Here is a 23,966-nt window from a genome sequence, read left to right as displayed (position 1 = left end):
ACTTCACCTGTGTCAGGCTCCTGTCCAAACACTGGGGAGTGTAAACATTAGCCAGATGCATCCACCTGTTTCTAAAGAGCCTACTGCGTTTTAAATTATGGGAGGCACTTCCGGTTTGGCGTTTGACTCAAAAAGACTGAAACATATTTCAAATCATAAAGTTGCACTACAAATAATCCTTATCCGACAGTTTGACTGAACGAGCTGTAAATTTTCCTTCATATTCTATTTTCAGATGTCAGAAGAATAACATAACGCCTGCTATTTTAATGCGACCTGGTATAAGAAGAATATCTATGGCAAGAGCTCTTTTCAATCCACTGCATTCTTTTCCTCCAGGTTATTTTCTTCCCTTTTATTCCGCTGTAACAATATTAAAAAAAGACAACGTACACTGCACATTTGTGGTCTGCTCTCCCGATTTAATTTACGATACATCCCATGAATAATTCACTGGAATGCACTAAGAAGCTAATTTTTCTGCCCAAAAATCCTCACGTCTCTTTCCAGGTTTGTTTTCACACGTATGCTTTCAAATGTAATTGTCTCCCCTTTCTGCTTCTAATCCCTATTAGCAGTGTTTACTGGAATGTTTCTAAAGCAGGTAAATACAATATTTGTAATCACTTTGAAATACTATCACTCAATGTTAATGAAAATGTTTGATTATGGCAACATATAGACATTACCACAGTGATATTTAACATGTCTGTAATATATCTGCAGAAAGAATCGAGATTTGGGGGTTATGCGTGGTTTGTAGAAAGTCATTTGCTAATGCTTTAACAATTTTAAATTCCTTTTTAATGGTTGAAGGGTGAGTAGAATAATGTCACCTTAATGTACTCAGTTTAAAACAAAATTATTGTTCACAGGGTGATTTTTTACAGTTTAACAGAAATTACTCCCATAATTTTCGCAAGTATCAAGGGGCATAAGAAAATGGTGGATACATTTATAGAAATACATTTTTTGTAAAAAAGCTTTTCAGTTTGTGAGGACGCTACAGAGGCTAACAGAAACAGCAGTTCATGTCAGACAGCTGAAGAAAAAAGTCTTTCTTCCTCTAGAACACTGTCAGTCACTATTGAGATGTTCTGAGGGTTTGAGGCCAACCTAAATTTGACTCTATTTAGGTTAGAAAAACTCCATCTGAAAGTCAAGCGCAAGGTGACATTGTTATTCTGAAAATCCCGTTTAGATTTAATGAGTGCCCGGTCTGTTTTGAAAACTGTACTTAAGGGCAGAAGAGAGAGAGAGAGAAAAAAAGTAATTTGCTTTTCCTCACAAACAAGAGATTGGAGGGGCAATGAAAGCAGAATGAATCAGAGGTGTGTGCAGATAAGCAATAAACAGTGTCCTCACATACAAAGGCTCTTATTCATTTTTCTAGCAGATCTGGACGGTGGTTCAAAAAACGGCCGGAGCTGGTAATTCCCTCGGCAGCTTGTGATTTAGTGTGGCCTCCCTCATCAACCCCCTGCGAGTCGGCCCTGCTCCTTTTCTCTTCCTGCTCCATCTCTCTGCTCCGTTAAAGGTTAAAAACTAATGCACGGAAGGAATAATGAATGCCTATGGCTTCAAAGGGCAAGACAGCATATTCTTATGACAGGGTTTCTCACAAGAGTTGATTATCGCCTTATTGATTTACATATGCACTTTGTGTGGGGGACCTTTCAGAGGCTGCCTCTGGTATGCCCATCATCTGCTCGAAAAATAAAAAAGCCATTGTGCGCGGGAAACAAAATACCGGGTTGAAAATGAGAGAAGAACTAATTGTGAGATTTCTGTCCTCCGGGCTGGCACATGAACAAAAGCACACTGACACATCACACTGCTGCTGACAGCCTGTACAAGTTCACAGTTTGTTATCCTGAAGTTGACAGAGAGAGGAATGCTGGTGGGAATGCAGAAATGTTAGTAATGCTAAAAACCATCGCTATCTAACTTGAGCTATTTGCCAGGGCACCTGCTTTGCACTAATGAGACCGTGATTTCACATTTTTCAGCCTTCAAAAGAGAGACATTTTTATAGCCTTATTCCTGATAATTAGTATGGGTAAAACATGCACATCTATCACACCTTTGGACCCATTGCAACCTAATACATCTGAGATGATTTATTTACTAATTTTTTCACCTGTATTTGCTTCTTTTGATTTCACATACCTGCATATCGCACATTCTTTTAGTCCTATTAGTTGTGTTAGAATTGTTTGTTCCTTTAAGACAAATTCAATTTTAAAATGTATTAGCTAATTAATTTAGTAGATAATGATGTGGAGGGAATTCATTAAAAAGATGCACCACTTTTGTGCAAGGTATTTCGGTGGAAAAAAAGTGTATTTAAATGATTGTCATTCTTTTTGTACAAGCATGCCTCATTCCTATGCAAATTACAACAGGATTCTATTTAAATATCATTTTATTTTGTATGGTGCATGGATCAAGTTAGGTATACAGTAAAAAAAAAAAAAGTTATAAATAAAGATTATTAGAGTATGTTTTAGAAGAAAATACAAGTCAAAGTGTTTCTTGCTGTTTCTTTGTAATTATTTGTCAAATCTACTAAACAAAATCTACTAAATGCTTCAAAGGAATTTTTTCTGCTGGATTTAGGACTGCAAAATGGTGAATTGTGCCATGCAAATTGTATTGCGCACATTTTGTGGGTGTATTTGCACTATTACACAATTACATGAACTGAGGGCTAAAACAAATCTGACATCAAGTGCAAATATGCTATAATACGGATATAAATATGCTACAATATAAAAATGCTAAAAAGTTATTTTTAGTGAATTCCCTCTTGATGCTTCAACATATTCAAGTAGTTTAAATGTCAACACAATTCAGTTGACTAGGAATTTTATCAACCTGCTGAGTCAATTGTTTGGTTTCCAAAGGAACTTTCAATCTGGACTTTTTCCACTCCAACTATGGCAAAGAATATTCACTCTCTGAAAACTACAACAGCAGCTACATGAGTCTAATAGCGCTAACTTGGGCAGGGTGGGGAATGAATTAGATGGCACAGAACAGAGAAACAGTGATGGAGGTGAATAGGGTACTTACAGCAATGCTGTGTCCGAAGCCGGAGCCAGGCTGGGGACTAGCAGCGCTAATGTAGTTGCCCACTCCGGAGTCCTGGCTGGTGGGGCCGTACAGGTCAGCCACTGGCCCGGGACTGCTGGCGCCAGGAAAGGCTCCAGGCCGGGGCGGGTTGGTGCCTGCCGGAGAAGCGGCCGTGCCAACATTGATGTGAGCAGGGTTGCTAGTCAGGACTGCTGGTATGTAATACGACTAACAAGCTTAGCACAAGCATGCACTATAAGCACAAAACATATTTTGAAAGGAAGCTGTGTGTGTATGTCTATACTGCCTGAGGTGTTTCAGGAATAGAGGCCTAATGTCTTCTTTATGGTTCATCCAAAAGGAATGAAATGAAAAATAAAGAAGCTAGTCATTAATTCTTGCACATAAACATACACACACACATTGCATAACATAAACTAGTCAGCTATACTTAGCAGCTAGCAACTACTGCAGGAATACATCCCATCATTCACGCAGATGCAAGTACGCTTATGTGTGTCGGACAAATTTTTCCAGCATTCACAAGACATGCATGCTACTCAGGTAAGTTTTAGGTGAGCTGGACTGCTGTGTGATGGAGATCTATGCTTTTTTTTTTACTCCTCTGAGGGCATATTTGATGTTTAAAAGTGTGAGTGAGAATGAATCGCTTCCTTTCAGGTTCCTTTCATTATCATAACCTCACCCTCTCTCCACTCTCGTACACTCCCACCCCCCCAATCTCATATCAAGTACTCTACACCCATCCTCCTTCAGATTTGACTGCCGGTTCTCCAGTCCCTTTCTGAAAATTGCACAAGGGATTTTGCCACAACACCCCCTATCTAATCAACACCTGGCATTGAGAAAGTGGTCTCTCTCCTCCTCCTCCTCAATTTTTTTTTTTTTTAAATATATACGGTGGTGATTATCTGGCAGTTAGCGTCAGGGGGCTATCAGGCCTAGCAGCCGCCTGGAAACCAGGAAATTGCTGAGGGTGTCTTGGGTAAAACGCGTTGAAGACTGAATCATGGAGTTTCCTCTCCACTGCGAGCGTGACTTTACTTTTGCTGAAGCTACATTTGAGTCTGAAAGCAGAAACCGTTGAAGATGAAGCCCGGGAGACGAAATTAAACACTTGCCAAGCACAAATTGCAAGTAAAACTCGACTTTCGTGAATAAATGAAATGTTGCTGGGACATTTTGCTAATAAATTCAACAAAATATATTTTAAGTCAAATAGTAAAAATTATAGTTTAACCCTCACCGACGTAACTGACATGGGCAATTCTAATCACGTACATGTTAACTTCAAATAAGTTGTGGAATCAGAAGTTTATCAAAGTTTTTAATAAAGTTGTCTCTACAACTAACATTCAAAAACACAAAACAAACATATGAGAAATGATGTGCTGTTATGTTTTTATGACAGATGCAGTTTCACTAAGACACAATCAAACAAATTTCAGCTATTAGCGGTTTATCCAATTGTCAAAAGTTTGAAAAACATTTTAATAATAATAATAAAAAAATGCAAATTACAGTTTTAAGGTTAGAAAGAAATATTTAAGTTGGGTAAGATTTCTCAATTGGCAAACAAATGTTTGCAAACTGAAATTAACCTGATAAAAAAACATTTTGTAACTAACTGTAACAAGTTTAAGCATTAAGATTACTAACCAGAAATAAATAAAAACTAAACCGGAACTAAAACTAAAGCAGAAATAAAAATAAACAAATAACAATATTAATAGTAATATTAAAAATAATACATATTATAGCACATAAATAATACTAAAATAACACTGATTGTCAGATGTAGGGATCCTGGCTGCAAAGTTTGTTTGCCGAAGTTGGAACCTCTGAGCCTAAACAAAAATCCACGAAGCAGAAATACTGACAAATGTGCAAAAGGAGCAATGAGGGACCGGGGGTTTTGGAGGGAAAATTACAATTAGACTAATTATATCAGACCACTTGAGCCATGGCTGCTGTCATTTGCAGATGACTCCTCCATTTCATTGCTGTTGAGAGGCGAATTAAGGAAAATAAAAACAAATGCATGAATTAAATTAAATGAATGCTCTCAGAAACTTTGAGGCCCCTTGCTGTGCCACGCTCAATTTTTCTCCTACACGCGGCCCTCTATGACACTTCCATTAATAAGCGAATATTAAATCAAGTTCCTCCACAGGCGGAGGCCTTCAGATCAGCGCCCATTGGAAGGGGAGTCTATTACTGCAGCAGCCTCCAAAAAACTCAGGAGGGTAAAAGATATCTGTGTGAATGGAATATTAGCCTGGAGGGCTCATATAAGTGAGCAAATACGTTAGATAGGGGGCAATATGCCGCCGTGGGTAAACCGAACGAGGCAGACTCACACAATCCGTCTGCTTTTCACACAAATGAGAACACAGACAACAGGAGAGGTGAGCGGCTCTACAGTCAGAGCTCTCACTTCTAAATGTCAGCGTATCAAAATAGCATCAGCTACTTCTAGGGATGATGGGAAAGCATGTATATCCACTGCTAGATCTGAGTGGAAGGGAAAATGGCTGTTGCTAGTGGACCACCTGTTTGCAGCTAGCCCACTATGATGCAAAATATGATGCATAAATAGCAAGGGACAACAAACTGACCCAATAATACAGTCCTGGAAAGTAATGGGTAAATCATTTAGTAATCAGTATTTTTGTCTTGTTTTCAAGTCAAAAAAGTAAAAATACCAAAACATCTTTAAAGAATGCATTTACTTTAGAAGCAAACTTAAAAAATAGAAAAAAATAAATAAGATTAAAAATTAGATTATTTTAATAAAAGAATAATAAATAACATAATAGTATATCCTGAATTACACTTATTATTACTAAAATGTGAATAAATCTTAAAAAAAAATTTGATATTCATGATTTTAATCATATTAATAACAATAAAAAATAAATAATAATAATAATAATAATATGACCAAAAAGGAAACACTTAATTAAACATATTGTTTTTGAACAACAGCAACATTTCTTTTTCTTTACCATTTTTCTTTTCAGGTAAATTAAATTCAAGTTCAAGTTCATGTTTATTTATAAAGCACATTTAAAAACAACAGGTGTTGTTCCAAATTGCTGAACAATTGTAAACATTATTAAGCGATATAAAAAGCAAAAAACAAACAAACAAACAAAAACTAGCTCATAAAATGAAGATAAAACATGCAGATAAACCATAAACAACTAAGAAACCCCTATATTCTCAGGCAACATCATAGGCTAAAGAGAATAAATGAGTATAATATATTATTAGATTTTTTTGTTTGTTTCTGTTTACTGAAAAAAATAAATACTGATTAAAATGATTTTGAATGAATGAATGATGCATTTATATAGCGCTTTATTGTGTATTGCTGTACACCCAAAGCGCTTTACAATCATGTGGGGGCAACATTTTGGTGGTCAATAGTTCAGGAATTGAGCAAGCACAGTTTAAAAGCCTCGCGGCATCAAGACAAACAATGACATACTTAAAAAGTTCTACTAAGTGTTAACTTCCATCTTGAAATAATTTTTGGACTGATTTGGATCAAAGCTTACACACTCAAATCAACCTTTCCCTTGTCACGAATAAAGGCTTCTAAAATAAGAAGGGGAAACCAGCACACTGTAAGTGACAGCCCTGGTTAGCATCACATCCTGAGCTATGACTGGCTTCGGTATTCCCAATAGACCAGTGCTAATAAGACATGTTGATTCGCTGTCTTTTATATCTCCAGAAGCCATCAATGGGTATGTGCTCATTAACAGATCAGGAAATTGTTTTTGTAGGTCAATACTGCTGTGAAACGAATTCATACACATTACCAACTATGACTAATTTATCTAAAAAACTCCTATTATGTGTAATGTAAGATCATGCAATGATTTAAACTTTCATTTACAGAAAGAAAAGGAAAGTGCTGGCAAAAAGGACACATCTTGGAGGTTAAGTACAGTATATTGCTCACATGGTTGAAAGAACTGTAGAGAACATTACAATCTGCGTCAACATTCCTTGGCATTCCCTAACCAGAAATAGTCTGGTTGCTGGCGTGGTTGCCTAATCCACACATGCCTCATTGTCTGCAAGACAGTTTATTAGTCATTATCATGGCTCTTGATGGCATTATTTTTCTTTTTGAGTGTCTTGTTTACTGCCAAAATCTCAAGACTGCCTTCCTTTGAACTACAGGCTACTGAATATAAAGTGGAGCACTACAGTTTTTTTCAGAAGGCCGGACGTCAGTTCAGTGGTGCACTACCATGAAGCATTAAAAAAATATGCCAAGAGTTTGGGAATAGCAAAATTCTTCCCTTTAAATGTGCTTTTCATGCATGCTACACACTCTTCCCATTTTCACTTATTAGTTTATGTAATTCTATATCCAGTGGCCACAAAACGAATTTTAACACTTAAGCCACATTTAAAATGCCTGAATTTATTTGCAATAGATAACAAAACAGCAAACCAAGGGGATTTTTTTCTTGCTTCATCTGAGATTTCTATGGAACTTCTATGGAACCCAAATACTCTGTCTCTTCAAGTTTAATTATCATTTAAAACCTCACAAACTTATTTTTATGAAATATTTTGCTTGAAAAGAGTGCTTGTTCTATCCGTCTTTAGAATAAATGCCACTTGGTTTGTCATTTTGTATGTACTGCAATGACATTCATTTATTTTAAAAGGTTAGTTCACCCACAGATGAACATTCTGAACAAAAAGTAAAGGGATGCATTAACAATACATCTCAATATGTGATACTTTGTCCAAATGCGGCAACTAAGCGATACAATCAACTTTCAACAAATGGCTTGTCATTTTATACTCATGTACATGACGTCGGATGTTTGGATACCATTTATCACATGCCAGCAAGCTGACAGTTGAGTGGTATGGAGCCGATGGGTGTGTAATACATATATACGTGTCTGAGTATGTACTGCAGGAGATAAGAACTGGCAAGCATATGTTGCATCTTCTGGTTAATTGCACAGGGACTGTGACCGCAGCCAAATCACATACATCTCGACAGTACATACGCATTAGCGGCCACCTATATACACTCACTCAAATCCACAGGATATGGCAATGCTACCACAATTCAACATGCAGCAAACTGCAAGGATGCACAAATCCCTCACTTTCCCTTCTCATCTGTCCCCCCTCTCTCTCTTGTTTTAATGAATGGCAGGGTGATGAATAAACGGCATGAATCAAATAAATCATTGAATGAAGGAGAGGCGGGTACACACCTGGGCTCTTATACTGATCCGGGCTGGCCAGGTGCTGGAGAGGGGAGTTGCAGGCTGATGTGGCATGCTCGCTTTGCAGCAGCTGAGCCGCCTGGGGGCCCAGGGAGCCATAGTCCGCAAAGGAGAAGGGGGGCCCCCGTTGGTCGCTTGGCGAGGAATAGAAACCGTAATCGGGGAAGCCTGGGAGATACAGTACAGGGGAGGAAGAGGAAGGGAGGAGGAGGAGGAGGAGGAGGGGTGGGACTCCATCATTGGGGGAAATAGGACTTTGCATAGTAATGTTATGAGGCAATGCTTAGTATCTGACTTGCATGGTTGTACAATACAGCGTGCACTGGGAAGATAGATGGTGAGTTTGTAAAGCCACATCTTGCTGTTTCCCTTCTGTGTGACTGTGTGTATGAATGTGACTGTGAGTGTGTGAAGACCACCGCTTTACACTATAATACTATAAATACTTGGGTTTGCTGCAGACAGACTGTTGTACTGACACACAACAGATCAAATAAGCAAACAGAAGCCATGGTTTAAAAAAAAATAAACTTTTGATGATTACATAAAAACTGACTGACCTTAATAGATGTTCTGAGAAAGGAACACTCATCATTTGAAATGCTAATTTGGAGTCAGCATTCACAAATATATCAATCAGGAAAATAACTAGAATACTACTGTCTGGTATTCTTGTTATTTGGTTAACACTTTTAATCAAACTACAAAGCATGTATTGAATCATTTCATCCTCTTTATGAGATTTATAGAGGTTAATTTTTCTTTAATATGTCAAAATATTTACAAATATAAGAATATTTTATTGTGTGTGAGTACATGTGTATCAATTTGTTTAACAAACTATTATGAATAAAAAGATGCTTTTAAATATTACATACGGTGGCCTTTTGAATAGTAAGGTCACATTAATGAAATGTATGAATGTCATTGCAATAGACATCAGAATATCTATTTATTTTTAAATAAAATTAAATTAAATACTTCTCAAAATTATTTGATGCTACTTTGTTTGATTTTTCATACATAAATGCAATAAGATTCAGACATTTAATAGTGTGACTTCAGCATCTAAATATTTTTGGGGCTACTGTACACAAATAAATATAGAAATAAAATGATATGCTAATTCTCAAAATGTTGCTTGCAAACATAAATTTATTGAAAAACAACTATTACATTACCAAACTCAAGTCTGTCCCTCTCTCTGTGTGAAAAGCAGACAAATATGAGATGATGTAACCTTGTAGCTGAGAAGACCACCTGAAAATGATCCATAGCTGATGGGGTGTAATTAAGCTGACCCCGTCCTGCACTGCCTGCTGTTGTTACAGACGTGGAACTGTGAACTTGAGGGAAGGTGTTAAAGAGAGGGATGGAAAGAACTCACAGAACTCGAGTGTACCTGCACTAACTGTTTATAAATAGTCAATATTGTCCCTCTAGAATTTTATATCAGCCAAACTATCAGCCCAGAGAGCGTCTCATTAGAGCAGCCTTGGTGAGATACTACATTCGATTCTTCTTCCTTTTCCTCTGCTTTAATTAGTTTTAGAGGATCTCAGATATACACAGCAGAACAAACGAGGTCTATGCCAGCCTAGATTTAAGAAGAGTTGAGGGAGAGATAAAGAAATATAAATAAAAGAAAAGAGAAAGGAAAGCTGATTCTCTCACAAGCTGTAGCTGCGCTGCTCTGACCTTCTCCAATCACTCATTAATTATCCACCACTAGTCTGCTGACTGCTCACCTCAGCCCAAACCTTGAGTTTGCTCTAATGGAAAAACATCAATGGCTACATTTTTGGTCACCAAACACATCTATTAAAGACCCAAAGATGTATTGCTATTGCTTATGCACTACATGACCTAATGGACACCAGTGTGAATCTGTAACGAAAAAGTTTGTAAACAAAGGGTTTTTTTAAGTAAATACTGTAAATATACTCTTTCCATAACAACTCACTAAACCAAATTAAGTCAGCCTTAAGTCTTCACAAGGACCATTTTCATGTTGATATGTTTAAATTAATACATAAATGTTTGAATATTTTATTTAATTAGGCACTGGTCAAATAAAATGTTGTTTTCACTGATTAAAATGAGTAAAACTGACTTAATGAATATGACAAATAAACATTACAAACTGAAATCTCCTTACACAAACATATAAAGTAGAATGAGGTGCACCAAAGCAACGCCCATAAGAATGTCATTTTAAGGACTCTGGTGTGGAGTAAACTGATTGGCTTACACAAAATCTCAAACCTGAACCCCTATTGATGACCTTTGAGAAAAGTCAAATCCCTGCCACCAGAGAAGGACTGTCTCCCCATTAATGCCAATCGTTTTGTAATTAAATGTTCAACAAGCACATACAGGTGTGGTGTTTGCGGTCCACATATTTTTGGCTATGTAGTGTACCTTTCTTAGGCGTCTTTCCAAGAAAAAGCTAAATAAAAATGCATGTTGCAAATTCCTGTTTTGCATTCCGTTTCAGAGACTGCCAAAACAGACTGGAGAAATTCATAGGCACAAGCACTGGAAAGATGCTTACAAACAGTAAACAGAAACGAGCATGAAAATCCCCGTCCTGCCAGTACCTACACTCCCAAATGCGAATAAATCACAGATGCATCCCAAAGTTCAAGCTCTCTCCTGCTAACTGCGCAAAAACAGAGGAAATGCCTGAGGTATGGCTCAGAATCTTCAAGTGTTTCGGCTTCCTGGAGAGGAGAGGAAAGCCCACTCCAATGCGCACATCTTTAATCATTTAAGGAAAGCAACAAAAAATGCACTTAGGCTGAATCCATTTTTGATGGGCCTTTCTAATGGATGGGCGTCCTAGAGGTTCAAAGGGAACCCTGGACGCACCTCTTAATTAGACAAGCTGCCTGTTTCCCCTCATCCTCCAAATTAGATCTTTAACAACAAACAAATGAAGACCTTTTACAGGCGCATGCAGCACGTCCTGCCTCGTCCCCACCATGAAAGGGGGGGCGCAGAGACGTCCTTTATGTCTAACGCTCCCCGGCCCGCCACGCACGACAATGGCTGGGTTCTGCCGCAATCTGCATAAATATTCCGCCTAATTTCTGTGGTGCGGGAACGGCGGGACGCAAAATACGACATTACTGCACATACAACAAACACACCTGGTTTCTTTGTTTGCACTGACATAGAAAATTAGACCTGAAAAGCTGTTTGTTTCGTTCGGTGGCAGGAAAGGTCTTATCTAATAACGGCCTGCAGAAATTACGTTTATTATCCAGGTAGATCACGTCCAATGACAGTGCTATCTGAAGCAGAAACATGGAATAAAACGCAGTTAAAAAGTGCCCATTTACTGTCTATAGAGAAAGCCATCTGGCGGAATAGGGCTGCTTGATTACCTTCGCCTGCTAATTCTCTCTCTGAGCGCATGCAAATGATTCACTTTGACCAAGTGGAAGTGAGGGGGAAAAAAAGTGGAGCTAAATTAAACACTGCCATTTTTAAACATCAAAAGTTGCCACAATAATGGCTCCTCCGTGATGTTCCACGGTATTGTACGCTGCCAATCAGACAGAGAATAGCACTTGGAATGTTTTATGCCTCTGTGAATAACTCCGGGATGAAGCGAGGACGCAGGGTGTGAGTTTTGTGTGCGTCTATGTGTGTCCTTCCATTAATAGGGACTGCAAACACTTTCTTTAACTGCAACCCCACAGTCAAACTACACAAAAAGCTTAATATCTTCTCTTCTCCTTCCACAAAAACAAATAACGAACTGTTGTGTACCACAGGCCTCTCCCCTTTGCTCAAAGAGAAATCTAATTACTCTATAATGGCAGGTTTGGGGGGAGCGCGTACATCGTTGACAGGAGATAGATGCGTAAACTCACTTCCACTGACTTGATGAATAGCGGCATAGAAATGTGAAGCTTTCGTTCGTGGTGGGCGTACAACAGCACCTCGTCTATTCATCATTTCGCCCCTGTGAGCCGCACAGAGGCCCGTGAACACACTCCGAGGTCGTGTCTGAACAGCTGGGAGTAGGTCATCCAGATGTGCCTTTGTCTGGGCAACATCTGCACTGAGCCCACCCCCCCAGCTAGGGGAGGGACGGGGGGCCAACGTGGGAGCGAGCTCAGAATGGATGCACTCTGGAAGATTGTCAACCGCACCATTACGAGGCCCATCTGGGTGCTTCAGAGCTGTTGCTGAGATGAAAGCACTGGTTGCTTTTTACTCTCCACAACCACCCCAACACCCCCCCCCCCCCCCCCCAGCTTTGTGCTATTATACATACTATATGTCAGAGCAGCATCAAGAAACAGATACATAAATAAATGAATACGTAAATAAGAGGCCCTTTTATCAGCTGTTTAATGAACAGAGATCGGCAATTTGTCACCGCTACATGCATCAACACAGTGGAGGATAGTCTTTTTTCTAGTATCATTAAGGACTGCATCAGTCGACAGCCAGAGTAATATTAAGACAGTGGTCAATATAATGAGTTCAATAAAATCAATTAAGAGCTATTTTAAATTAATTATACAGTCGGTTTAACACTAAAAACGTGGGAGTCACAAGTAAGGAGTAAGACTTTGACAGTAATAAAATATAAAGTGGCTCATTTCTGGTTAAACATATCTTGTATCAAACTGAGATTTTCTGTCCTGAATTGCTCCTTATTTGTCAAAATGGACAGTAACTGTGAATGCTAGCCCTAAGGATGATACTACAGTGCCTCAGGCAGTCATCTTTCCTCGTACACGAACATCTACTTGGCTAACATGTTTTTTGGCCAAATCATCCATAGGCCTGCTTGTATTGATCTGTAAGGCTGTAGGGAAAATACAGTGCTAAAGCACTAGATAGGAATAAGATACATCTATGTTTGCAGTGCTATTCACAGAAAAACACTGTGACAGATATTATCTGTCAACATCTGATGTTGTCATATATAGTCAGCAAAATCATACTGCAGTGCACCAACACAATAAAAACAATATGCAAAACAAAAAAACATGCCAAAATATATTACAAAAAAAATCAAAACAAATAAAAAGCAGAGAAAAAAATATAAACCACAAAAAGCAACAAAATACCTACAAAATAAAATAAAAAAAACTAAAAGCAAAAAAAAAAAAATCACGAAAAAAATTGAATGAAATGCTAAACAGAAAGCAAAAAAAAAAAAAAATACAAACCCAAATACAAACAAAGCAAAGAAAAAAAATTATGTTTTTGTATGCTAATCCCTTGTTTTCTGCTTCATTTAGATCTTAGAAGCAATTCACTAAGCCAAATCAATCAGACCACATTTACTGAGGCCTTTTGGCAAAAAAAACAATGATTCAATTGAGATGAGTTCACAATGAGACACTGACATAAAATTCTGTTCGTCCAGCAGAAAAGTCTTAGTAAAACTAAAATGTGTTTGCATTGCAATTTAACATCTTGTACTGTTGCTACTGAAGAAGGTGGTGGTGGGGGAGAGAGAGAAAAAAAAAACACTCTTTCTCTGCTTGGATCAGGCTCAGTGCAGTCAGAACGGCTCACACCTGACCTGTCAGCAGTCTATTACCACAATTAGCCTGCTGATGTTAGCGAAATACTGCCATTTACAGACTCTTTTCATGGGGGGACGATGGAAAAGCTGACATTTTGCAATGTGACTTTCAAACACTTTTTTTTAAAAAAGCTCAAGGACTGCGGCCTGCCTTGGAAATAGCATTTCACACAATCATCTACTCCAGGCAGAAATGTCAGTCGCAGAGAGGGAATCCGTACACTCGAACAAAAACACAGACTGCCGTTCTATAAAAAGCACTGACCTTGCAATTCCATACTCAGAGACATTATGTTTTATCTCTCGGTCTCTCAATCTCTCTCCACTTGAATAAAGCCGGTAGCACTCTTCCTCTCTAACACATCCTCTACCAAGGTGTCAATAAACTTGTCAAATGTGCCTGTGAATTAGCTTCGAAACTTCCGAACGTCCACAATTAGCTACCTCATTTCCACCTATGTCATCTTTAAAGAATTACAATTGCTCGTTGCTGCCTCCACAAAGCATCACTCTCCATTCAGAGATGGTCTTTTCTAGTCATATATTTTAGTAATTATCATTACAACACGTCCCTGCTAGCTGAAGGAGGCATAAATTGTCTACAGATAATGTTTCAACATTTAAGCTCGCAAATCTTAGAAAATTACATACCCGACAGATGGAAAAAAAAAGTGTTTTGTGACTAGCGCTCATACCATTGCACATAGGTGGAGTGGAGAAGCGGACAGCTAGCCACAAGATGGTGAAAACATACATCTATCTTCATCAGGAGCGTGACAGACAAGTATGAAGTGCGTTTCATATTTGCAGCCTGGGTGGCTGGCACCGTAGAGACGGCCTGGCCTAGATTGCACCTGTGGACACCACAGCGAACGAGGCAGACACAGCTGCAGTCCGGGGCCTGTCTGTCAGGATACAACAGTTAATGGAGAGTGACACAGGTTTTCTGTGCCGCCCGCTTCTCTAACTCACATGTGAGCGCACACACACTGTACTTTCACCTCTCTGTAGAAGGAAAGAAGAACAGATGGAGGGAGGGAAGGGATGGCAGAGCCTGAAAGAAGTTGGGAGGGACAAGTCTCACCCCAGGGTCACCGATGGCCCTTTGTCCCCGGCCCAGGTGAACCGAGGTGCTGAGGTTGTCAGGTCTCCAGTACTAGGATGTGCTTTTGCGAGATGTGCAGTGTCAGATAACTTCTGCATCTCCTGTGAGTCATCTCTCTCCGTTTGCCAAAGAGCTAAGAGGAAGTGGGGCGGCACTGCCAGAATGTCATTCTATAAACACCCGGTTCATTCTGACACATGCTGCAGGAGATCTCAATAAGTCAGATATTGTTTTACACACCTCCTCCTCCTCAAGCTGAAGGGGAATGAATGAGAAAAAGTACTTTCGATCCAAAACATGTAAATAGTAAATTTGGCATCAGAAGACAAAAGACGATAGACATAATGCATTCCTTCCCAATACAAGTTAATAGACATGACCACCTACTCAAATCTAAATCTACAGTTTCTACCAGAACCACTAGAGAGGCATGCAGTCAACTAACAGACACATATAGGTTCAAGAAAAAAAGAAGCAGAGGAATGGCAAAGAACGAGAAAAGGACTAGAATAAACAAAAGAGAGAACAAAAAATATATTTAAGGTGGGTGGAATAAAGAATGAAGTATTGACAAGTGTTAAAGGATTAGTTTATTCAAAACGACACTTCTTCTTCATTTACTCACCCTCATGTTGTTCCAAGACTGTGAATGAGAACTGGAGAGTTTACACTTTAAAAAAGGATGGAAAAGCACCATAAAAGGATCACAAATTTGGTTTGACTGGACTGTGAATGAATCATCACAAATCCAGGGTTATTGTCGTCAACTAAAACTATTAAAACTAAAAAAAATTTGTTTAAAACTTTGTTTTTCTAAATTGAAACAAAGCTGAAATAAAAAATAAACAGATGAAATCATTTAAAGTTTCATTTAAACTTTTTAAATGAAAATAACAAATGCCTTGAAAACTAAAACAAGTTAAAATGAAAGCAACAACAACAACAACAACAAAAAACTAAAACTGTAATAGAACATATATAATACTAACATAACACTGCACAGGGTTTTTTTTTTAAATCACTTATGTTTATGGAGCTTTAGGATTTCAGTACCCATACATTGTAACTGCATGGACAAAGAGTTAATTTCTCTTTTTTGTATTCATCTGAAAAAAGAAAGCCATATATAGTTTAAATAACATGAGGGTGAGTAAATAATTTAATATTTTTTATGAACTATCCCTTCAAGCACTGCAGGTTGCACTATATGATAAACAGATCCAAAAAAAGGAAAATGGTATAAAAATAATACTGAAACCCAAGATAAAGAAAACATAAATGAGAGAACAGAACAAGATTGAAAGAGAAAGAAGAAGGGAAGGGGGAAGTACAGGAGCAGGGACAAACCTTCCGCTGGAGTGTGACCAGAGGACATTGTGGAGAGAGGAAGTCAACTGGTGCTGTCTCTGACTTACACACACTGGCTTTCAGCAGGACCAAACCAAACAAGAGAGAAACAACAGAAACATGACCATCGGCCCAGCGTGCTACTATACACCAACACATCAACTGGGTTGGTTTGTGGGTGTTTTTATGATCGTTGATTTACAAATGAAAAGTTAACATGCCATTTTCAAGTGCTAGATGAAATCTGGGGTGCAGATACATGTCATTTCATGAGCTTCCGCAGAATATTCTAGCTTTAACAAACATGCTGTAATATCTTGACTCTAAGTGAATTTATGTACATTTAACAAATCGCAATCAGTTTAAAACGCAAAACCAATTTGAAAAGTAGCTCGTAATAAATTAACATGTTTCCAGACCATAAAAAAATATCTGCTGATCTGTCCTTGTTAACTGAAGCATAATGATCAATCACTACGAAGTGATGATCTGTTTCATGGGCCAAACTGATACAGAGAGGCCCAGTCGGTAACCAACGAAAACCATTCAAATTACACACACCATTTAGCCTAGCTAAAGTATATCTCATTCATTTTATTACCTTACTGCCAATAAATAATTATAAAAAGAAGCTGCTCTGGATGACTCAGATCTAATGGAATATCAGGCTTTAAATCAGGGGTTCTCAATCTTTAGGTCACAACCCTTTTTTTGTTTCAAGATTCTTGAGACCACAATTCACCCACATAACAGACTTAAAGTTACACATTTAAGGATTTCAAATTAAATTTGACATAATAATACTTTTATTCTGTGTCTTGTATTAAATTGACCAAAAGTTACATTTATAAATATTATAAAAGGTTTCTATTTGAAATAAATGCTGTTCTTTTGAAAAAAATTAAAAATCTTTTACAGTTTCCACAAACATATTAAGAAGCACAACTGTTTTCAACATTAATAATAATAAGAAATGTTTCTTGAGCAGTAAATCAGCATATTAAAATTATTTTATAATGATCATGTGACACTGAAGACTGGACAAATAATGCTGTGTCAAATTCAGCATTTCATCACAGGTATAAATTACATTTTAAAATATATTCAATTATATTATATTATATTTCTTTGACCTTACCTGCATCTCTGGTGAGCCACATACTGTAGAATTGTGACCCCTAGGTTGAGAACCTCTGATTTAAATACTTAAATTATTGCATCAAGCAGGAAGTGCAACAGCTCTCGGGTGACTGACGGAGATTATGCAGTGATGAAGATGATCTGCAAAAGCCGTCTGCGGCGTCACCATTTCACCAGAGAACCCCGCAGAATAGAGTGCGACAGCTCGTCTGTCAGAGCGAAGCCTCTGACTTTCACCGTACCCTTGCCGGCAGGTTTGAGCAGGAGTTAACTGACTGACAGTCGGCACGCAAACACATCTCATCCTCCGCCTAGCAGCAAATGTATGCACAGCAGGGGTGTATAAATTGTGCTGCGCAATGGAGATCAGTTGGGTAATAGATGATGAGGTTCTCGGAAAAGGTCATCCTTAAATGTCAGTGCTCTGTCTCAATGGCTTTCTCACTTCTGTCACAACGCAACCATGGAGCGACTCCATCAGTCACAAAAGAGTGCAACTGCGCCATCAGCTTAAGACGCTAGCCATGGGGGGTGGGAGGGTGCTAAAATAACTACGCTGGCCTAATAAACTTGGTCCAGTGGGCCAAGACCTTACCTAATCACATTCCTCTCCAAAACACACAGTATAACACAAGCTTTCAATGTTCAAATGAAAATCAAGCTCACTGGATCTGAATTTCACAATGCCAGCCTCGAGTATAACTTTTACGAGCTGACAACTATGACCATGAGCTGTTTAAAAGTCTGGAGACACCATCGCATGAGAGTCATTTCTCATGTAGTTTTCGTTTTAAACTCAGAGGCCCGCTCCAAACAAGTCTGGCGTAATTCACACACATGCAGATGCAGAGAGCTGTTTTTTTTCAGGCTAAGTTGGTTTCTTTAGCCGAGTGCTAATCAGAATCAAACACGTCTGATTGGGTGGAGAGGCATGACTGATTGGCTCACGCTCTGTCGACTGCTTTCCTTCAAACCGTGTGCCGAGCCACTTTTACGCCTGTCTGCCAATTACACAGGGGTGGATAGCTGTCTGCCGGAGAGCAGGTGTCAATGGAGCGAACTCGAGTCAAAATATGCAGTAAACGCTTGCATGTGAGCAAAAAAGTGCATGTTTGCCTTTTTCCGTGCTTGGACAACGTATCAGTGTGGATGTGTGTAAATAAACTCTGCACCTGTTACGGCATCGCTTTCTGATGGCCAATTAGCCAAGGCCATCATTTCCCATTGTGCTAAAGGCCAGACGTCAGCGAGAAGGCCGAGGGCTGTTCCTCCCTGCTGTTTATTTATTTAAGTATCCTTGTGACTTACAGACAAAGTCAGATTGATAGATTAAGCTATCCAGCCTCCGGATCAATAACCACGGCAGAACGAGGGAGCGACTGGGAACTTTTAATGTGCACTCTCTGTGTTTTCTAGTCAAAGGCGAACCAAGTTTGTCCGAATGACAGAGGAGGCATTAACGGCCGAGAGCACCAACGATTAAATGTGAAAACTGACAAACCAAGAGAAATGAAAAGGCTCATTCATGCAAGTCCATGTGTGATGTGTTTTGCGCGCATCTGTGTGTGTAGGGGTGGGGGGGTGTTTAGCAAAACAAATACAGCAGCTACAGTAAAGTACAAATGGCTGTGCGAGCGGAAGCCGGCCCCTGCGCCCTGATCTGTTACCAGTTCCACCGACAATAATCCTGACATTAACTAAATTAAGAAAACGGGGGAAAACCTGGTCTCGGACCATCAGCTAGTGGGGCGACTTCTGCCAGCTTCATAAATCACATCTACAACAGGAAAGGAGGGGAAGCAGGCAGGAGCCTTGAGTCCTGTCCTTTCCTTCTAACTTCATTGTGTGTATGTGTGAGTGTGTGAGAGAGGACAGAGGCGGCTAGAGTTAAGAGCAGCATGGAGAGAGCAGCAGTCACACAGATCTACGGCCAGAGCGTTTACCTGGCCCTGTGCTCTGAGGGTATGCTGCGTAGCCGCCTCTTCCACGGGCCCCCCTACCTGAGCCTCGTGCTGCCGCCACTGCTGCCGCCGCTGCTACTGGACCGTACGCTGTTGCCGGGAAGCCTGTGCGGGTGTTGGGGGGGGGGGGGGGGGGGGGGGTGGTTGGGATGGGATTGGGGAAAGAGGAGAGGAAAGTGGAGGAGAAGATGAATGGAGAGGGAATGAGAGGATCACAGGATGGAAAATGAGAGGAAGGAAGAGGGAGTAGTGAAGGAATAGGAGTAGAGAGTAAAAAAAAAATTAAAGAGGGAAAAGGGTGTAAAATGAGGAATAGTGAAAATAAGAGAAGAACAGGTGTGGAAACAGGGTGGAATATCAAAGTGGAGTAAAAAAACAATCACGAATAGGCATGAGAAAAGAGGAGAGGAAAGGAGAAAAAAATTGGGAACAGGGCAAAAAGTGAGGAATTAGTGGTGAGACAGAAACAAGACAAAAAAGGGATGGAAAAAAGGAGACGTTAGAACAAAAAGAGGGAACAAAAAGGGTAGAAAAATTAAGCAGAGAAGTAATAAGAGAAGAGAGAAAAAAGGTGGAAAGGAGAGAAAACGAGCAGATGTGAGAATAAAAAAATGGAAGAAGTGGAAAATGGGCATTCGCAAAAGAATGAAAGGAGAGGATAGAACAGAGGAAAGTAAAATGGAGAACAGGGCAAAAAATTTTGAAGTGTGAAGGTATGAGAGGAGAAGATGGTAAAAAAGGTGAAATAGAGCAGAAACCAAAAAAAAAGTAGGCACAGACACAAGTGGACAGAAGAAGGAACAGGGTGGAAATAGAGAGTAGTGAAGGGAGGAGGGGAGAGGGTAAAAAAGGAGAGGGAAAAATGAGAGGAGAGGATAAATTAGAAAAAAAGCAGGATCAAGCTACCTCACAACATTACTGACTCATAAAGTTGCTGCAGTGTCTGTGCAGGTTCAGCAGGCTGCTGTAATGCACTGTGTACTGTGGGCATCTTCAGAGTGCGGAGGAGACAGCAGTGGCCCTAATGCACTATGGGTATTTCTGCATGGGTGACCACGCTGCTCCTTAACTTATCTGTTTGGAGCACACAGCGGAAGGGCCACGGCCGAGCATCAGACTTTCAGATATGCTACTGAGCTTGTGCGGTCAAGTTACTGTGATAAACTTATTAGATTTTGGCAATCATGTGAAATGCAAAGGGACTAGAATGCTTTAATGGTGGAAATATAATGCTGCAGTACACACAGTTATTCAATGGCCTGACATTTGTCAAATAGAATAAAAATAAATAAAAGATTTAGATTTAAAAATAATAATAATAAAAATAAGTCCCTTTATTTGTTGGTATGAATACGATAGGGGTTGTAAGCTATATATGACACATTATATCAATGTCCTGTTGATAGGTTTTGACATCAGTGCCATATGAAAAGTCTAGTCAGTAAAGCTTTACTTGATACCTGTCTATGCAAAGGTATTCTTTATTGCAATCGTATGCAAAAAGTAAAGGGGGAAAAAGGAGAGAACACTGCGGAGATTGGGGGTTGCATGCTGATTGCATGCTCCACACAGAATTTCCTTTAAAGATATATGCTTTACATGCTCATTTGGTATTTTTTCAAGGTATTTTTTTATATATATTTTTATTACCTTATATATCCAAAACTACATTTTCACCCCCCACCCATCCACCATATATTTGGTCAAAATCCCATGTTATATAAGATGAAGTGCTATTCAAGCTATGAGACAATATTGGCTGATTAGACGGCAATGCTGACCTAAAATGCAAAATCTTGGCCCTCTCTCTCTTCACCGTTCCCACATCTCTGACCTCAAATACATCAAATATTTCCCTTTTTAGACATAAGTAAAGAGTAAAGAAAATACTATACAAAACTTATTGAAACATCCAGGGGTCAGTTGCATAAACTTAGCCACCATGATAAGACTGTATTAAGAACTAGTATGACCAACTAGCAGTGGCCAAGGGGTAATCAGTCTTACTTTTCCCGTACACATAAAACCAATCTACCTTTTCATAACTGAATTAAAAAAAGTTATGACCAGTCTTGAGGAAAGAAAATTAGATGACAAAATTTTTAAGACTAGTCTAAACAGTAATGCAACCGGCCCCAGTTCTTTATTTACCCTTGTCACAAAACTGAAGTCAGACCATTCTGTTTTTGGTTCAAATTTCGAAATGATACAATCTAATTTAGATTAAAAACTGCTCATGTTGCATGTATGCAGCATCTTTGTTTGGATCATGATTAAAATGCAGTGGTTGCCTCTAATTTTAAATGGAAAGAGCACAGACAAAGCCTTATTTTGTTTATATGAAGAGATTTATTTTATTTGTTACTTATTTGATTTGGGGTTTGTTTTAAAATTTCAATTTTGTTTTGTTATTTACATTTACATCATATTTACATTTTGTTATTTAGCAGACGCTTTTATCCAAAGTGACTTACAAATGAGGACAACAGAAGCGATCAAAACCAACAAAAGAGCAATAATATGCAAGTGCTATATTAATATATTATTATAGTGTTATATTTCAATTTCACAAAGAAACGTGCAGCATTTTGTCCAAGCAATAATAAAATGACACATTTAATTTGTCTTAAATCTCATTTTGTTAAAAAAAAAAGTGAATCGAATCGTGAGTTGAGTGAATCGTTAGATCCCTACACCTAAAGGTGAGGAGTTTGCATCTATGTATATAATACATCCTATAAAGAAAATAATTATCATGATCATTTATTTAAAATTTATTATATACTACTGTTCAAAAGTTTGGGGTCAGATAAGATTTTTTTTTCTTTTTTTTTAAGAAATGAATACTTTTATTCACCAAAGATGCATTAAATATTCAAAGAATTTCTAAAGAATCATTTGACATTGAAGACTGAGGTAATGGAAGCTGAAAATTCAGCCTTGCCATTGCAGAAATAAATTACATAAAAACAAAAAGTGTTTTTATTTCATTTTCGATCAAATAGCCTTTGTGAAAAATAAAATAATTATTTCCCAAACATTAAAAAAATCTTACCAAGCCCAAAGGTTTGAAGAGTAATTTAACTACGGCTATAATTACAGTAAAAAATTCAAATAAACAAATAATAAAAAAGCCCAGATAACTTCATTTTTTAAATTATCAAAAATCATGTTTTTTTATTATGTTATCATGTTTTTATTGTGTTAGTTAGCTGTTTTTTGGTTATTTTTGAACCTATTCAAAATAACCCAACTGCAGTTTGATTGAGATTAATTGGAACGTACAATTAAAAAAAATGGATTTCTGAGAACTGTTAAAAACTGAGTTATCTATATATCTATATCTATATCTATATCTATATATATATATAAAAACACACACATTAGAAAAATGTGACCTTTCGATGAAAATTAAAAGCATTTCAAAATATGTGCGTTTTTATTGCCATTTGCCCTACACTCTCCATTTACCTGTGTATTTTCACTCAAATTTGTCATTTTACTTTTATTTTGTCTTGAGCATTACAACACACCAAACACTCCATCAAGCAAATGAGAATTTTCTACTCATGCAGCTCCATCTTCTATAAGACCTCACAAATCACAAATTCACGGTATAACAAGAGCTGAAAAGAGACACAAGACCAGGGGGGCGAGTCAGAAACCGCAGCTTGAATTCCATAAAGGCAGAGAGAAATCCAGCAAGAGCCAGAAAGATGATCCAGCGCAACACTATAGGGTTAACTCCAACCATGACCGGCATCGGCAGCACAAAGGCGATATGGAAATGGCTCCACGCTCCCGACACTTTGTAGTCCACTTAAGTCACTTATCTCTGCGCTGCCGCTCATGTTTGGGCGGGAGAACGAGGGAGCGAGACAGAGACGGAGAGTCGTAAAGCCGAGCAGGCGAATCGTCCTCCGGTATATGCCTTGAAACTCAATCAATCAGGAGGATAATTTGGTCTCCAGGCAGTGTGAACTGATGCTAAAGCCACACCGGCTCTGGGTGCTGCACGGAGGCCGTGATTTGTGAGCAGGGCTGGATGAAAGTGTCTTCATCTCCTTCCCGGTTTAGTGGCTCTTTATGGTGTTATTACGAGATTAGGCATCAGGGATTAATTGCTCGCTTCCAAGTGCCCTTTAATTCACTTTAAGCATGCGTTACACAGGGGAAGGGAACAGGTATGTTATGGCAGTGACGAAGGGGACGCGATGCACGTGTGCGAAAGAGAGTAAACCAACTGTAGGAAAATACATTGACTGCAGAGTCCAAGATTCATGTTTACAAGACATTGGCTTAATGGTTTTATGCATGACTACCTTCCACTAACAACAATAGCTCTGTTCCAAAGCCTAGTGAGCTGCCTCATTGCCTAAATAGTGAGCTGCCTTCTGAGGCTGCATTCTAATCATCATGGTAACTCATAACTGACTGATTTGGAACGCTCTACATAGCCAGAAACTCAATTAGCAACACTAAAAGCG

General features: G+C 38.7%; 1 protein-coding gene across 17 annotated transcripts in view; it reads right to left on the bottom strand.

Annotated features, from left to right (window-relative positions):
* Nucleotides 1–23,966, bottom strand: part of LOC306853891 (RNA-binding protein Musashi homolog 2-like) — a 274,331-nt gene that overhangs the window by 5,756 nt on the left and 244,609 nt on the right. For 3 of the 17 annotated variants that reach the window (XM_079391568.1, XM_079391569.1, XM_079391570.1), the window contains exons 11-13: nt 19,519–19,584; nt 8,358–8,537; nt 3,076–3,230 (exon numbers count right to left, since the gene is read on the bottom strand). In XM_079391568.1, the coding sequence (XP_079247694.1) occupies nt 3,076–3,230; nt 8,358–8,537; nt 19,519–19,584 (401 nt within the window). Of the gene's footprint in view, nt 1–3,075; nt 3,231–8,357; nt 8,538–19,461; nt 19,585–23,966 lie in introns of all 17 variants that reach the window. The other 14 variants (XM_079391572.1, XM_079391571.1, XM_079391573.1 and 11 more) reach the window with 7 other exon arrangements.

The sequence above is a fragment of the Barbus barbus genome (assembly GCF_936440315.1).
Source record: "Barbus barbus genome assembly, chromosome: 34".
In the NCBI taxonomy this organism is placed as follows: Eukaryota; Metazoa; Chordata; class Actinopteri; order Cypriniformes; family Cyprinidae; genus Barbus; species Barbus barbus.
The sequence above is the reverse complement of the archived record's forward strand: the minus strand, read 5'-3'. Positions and strand labels throughout refer to the sequence as shown.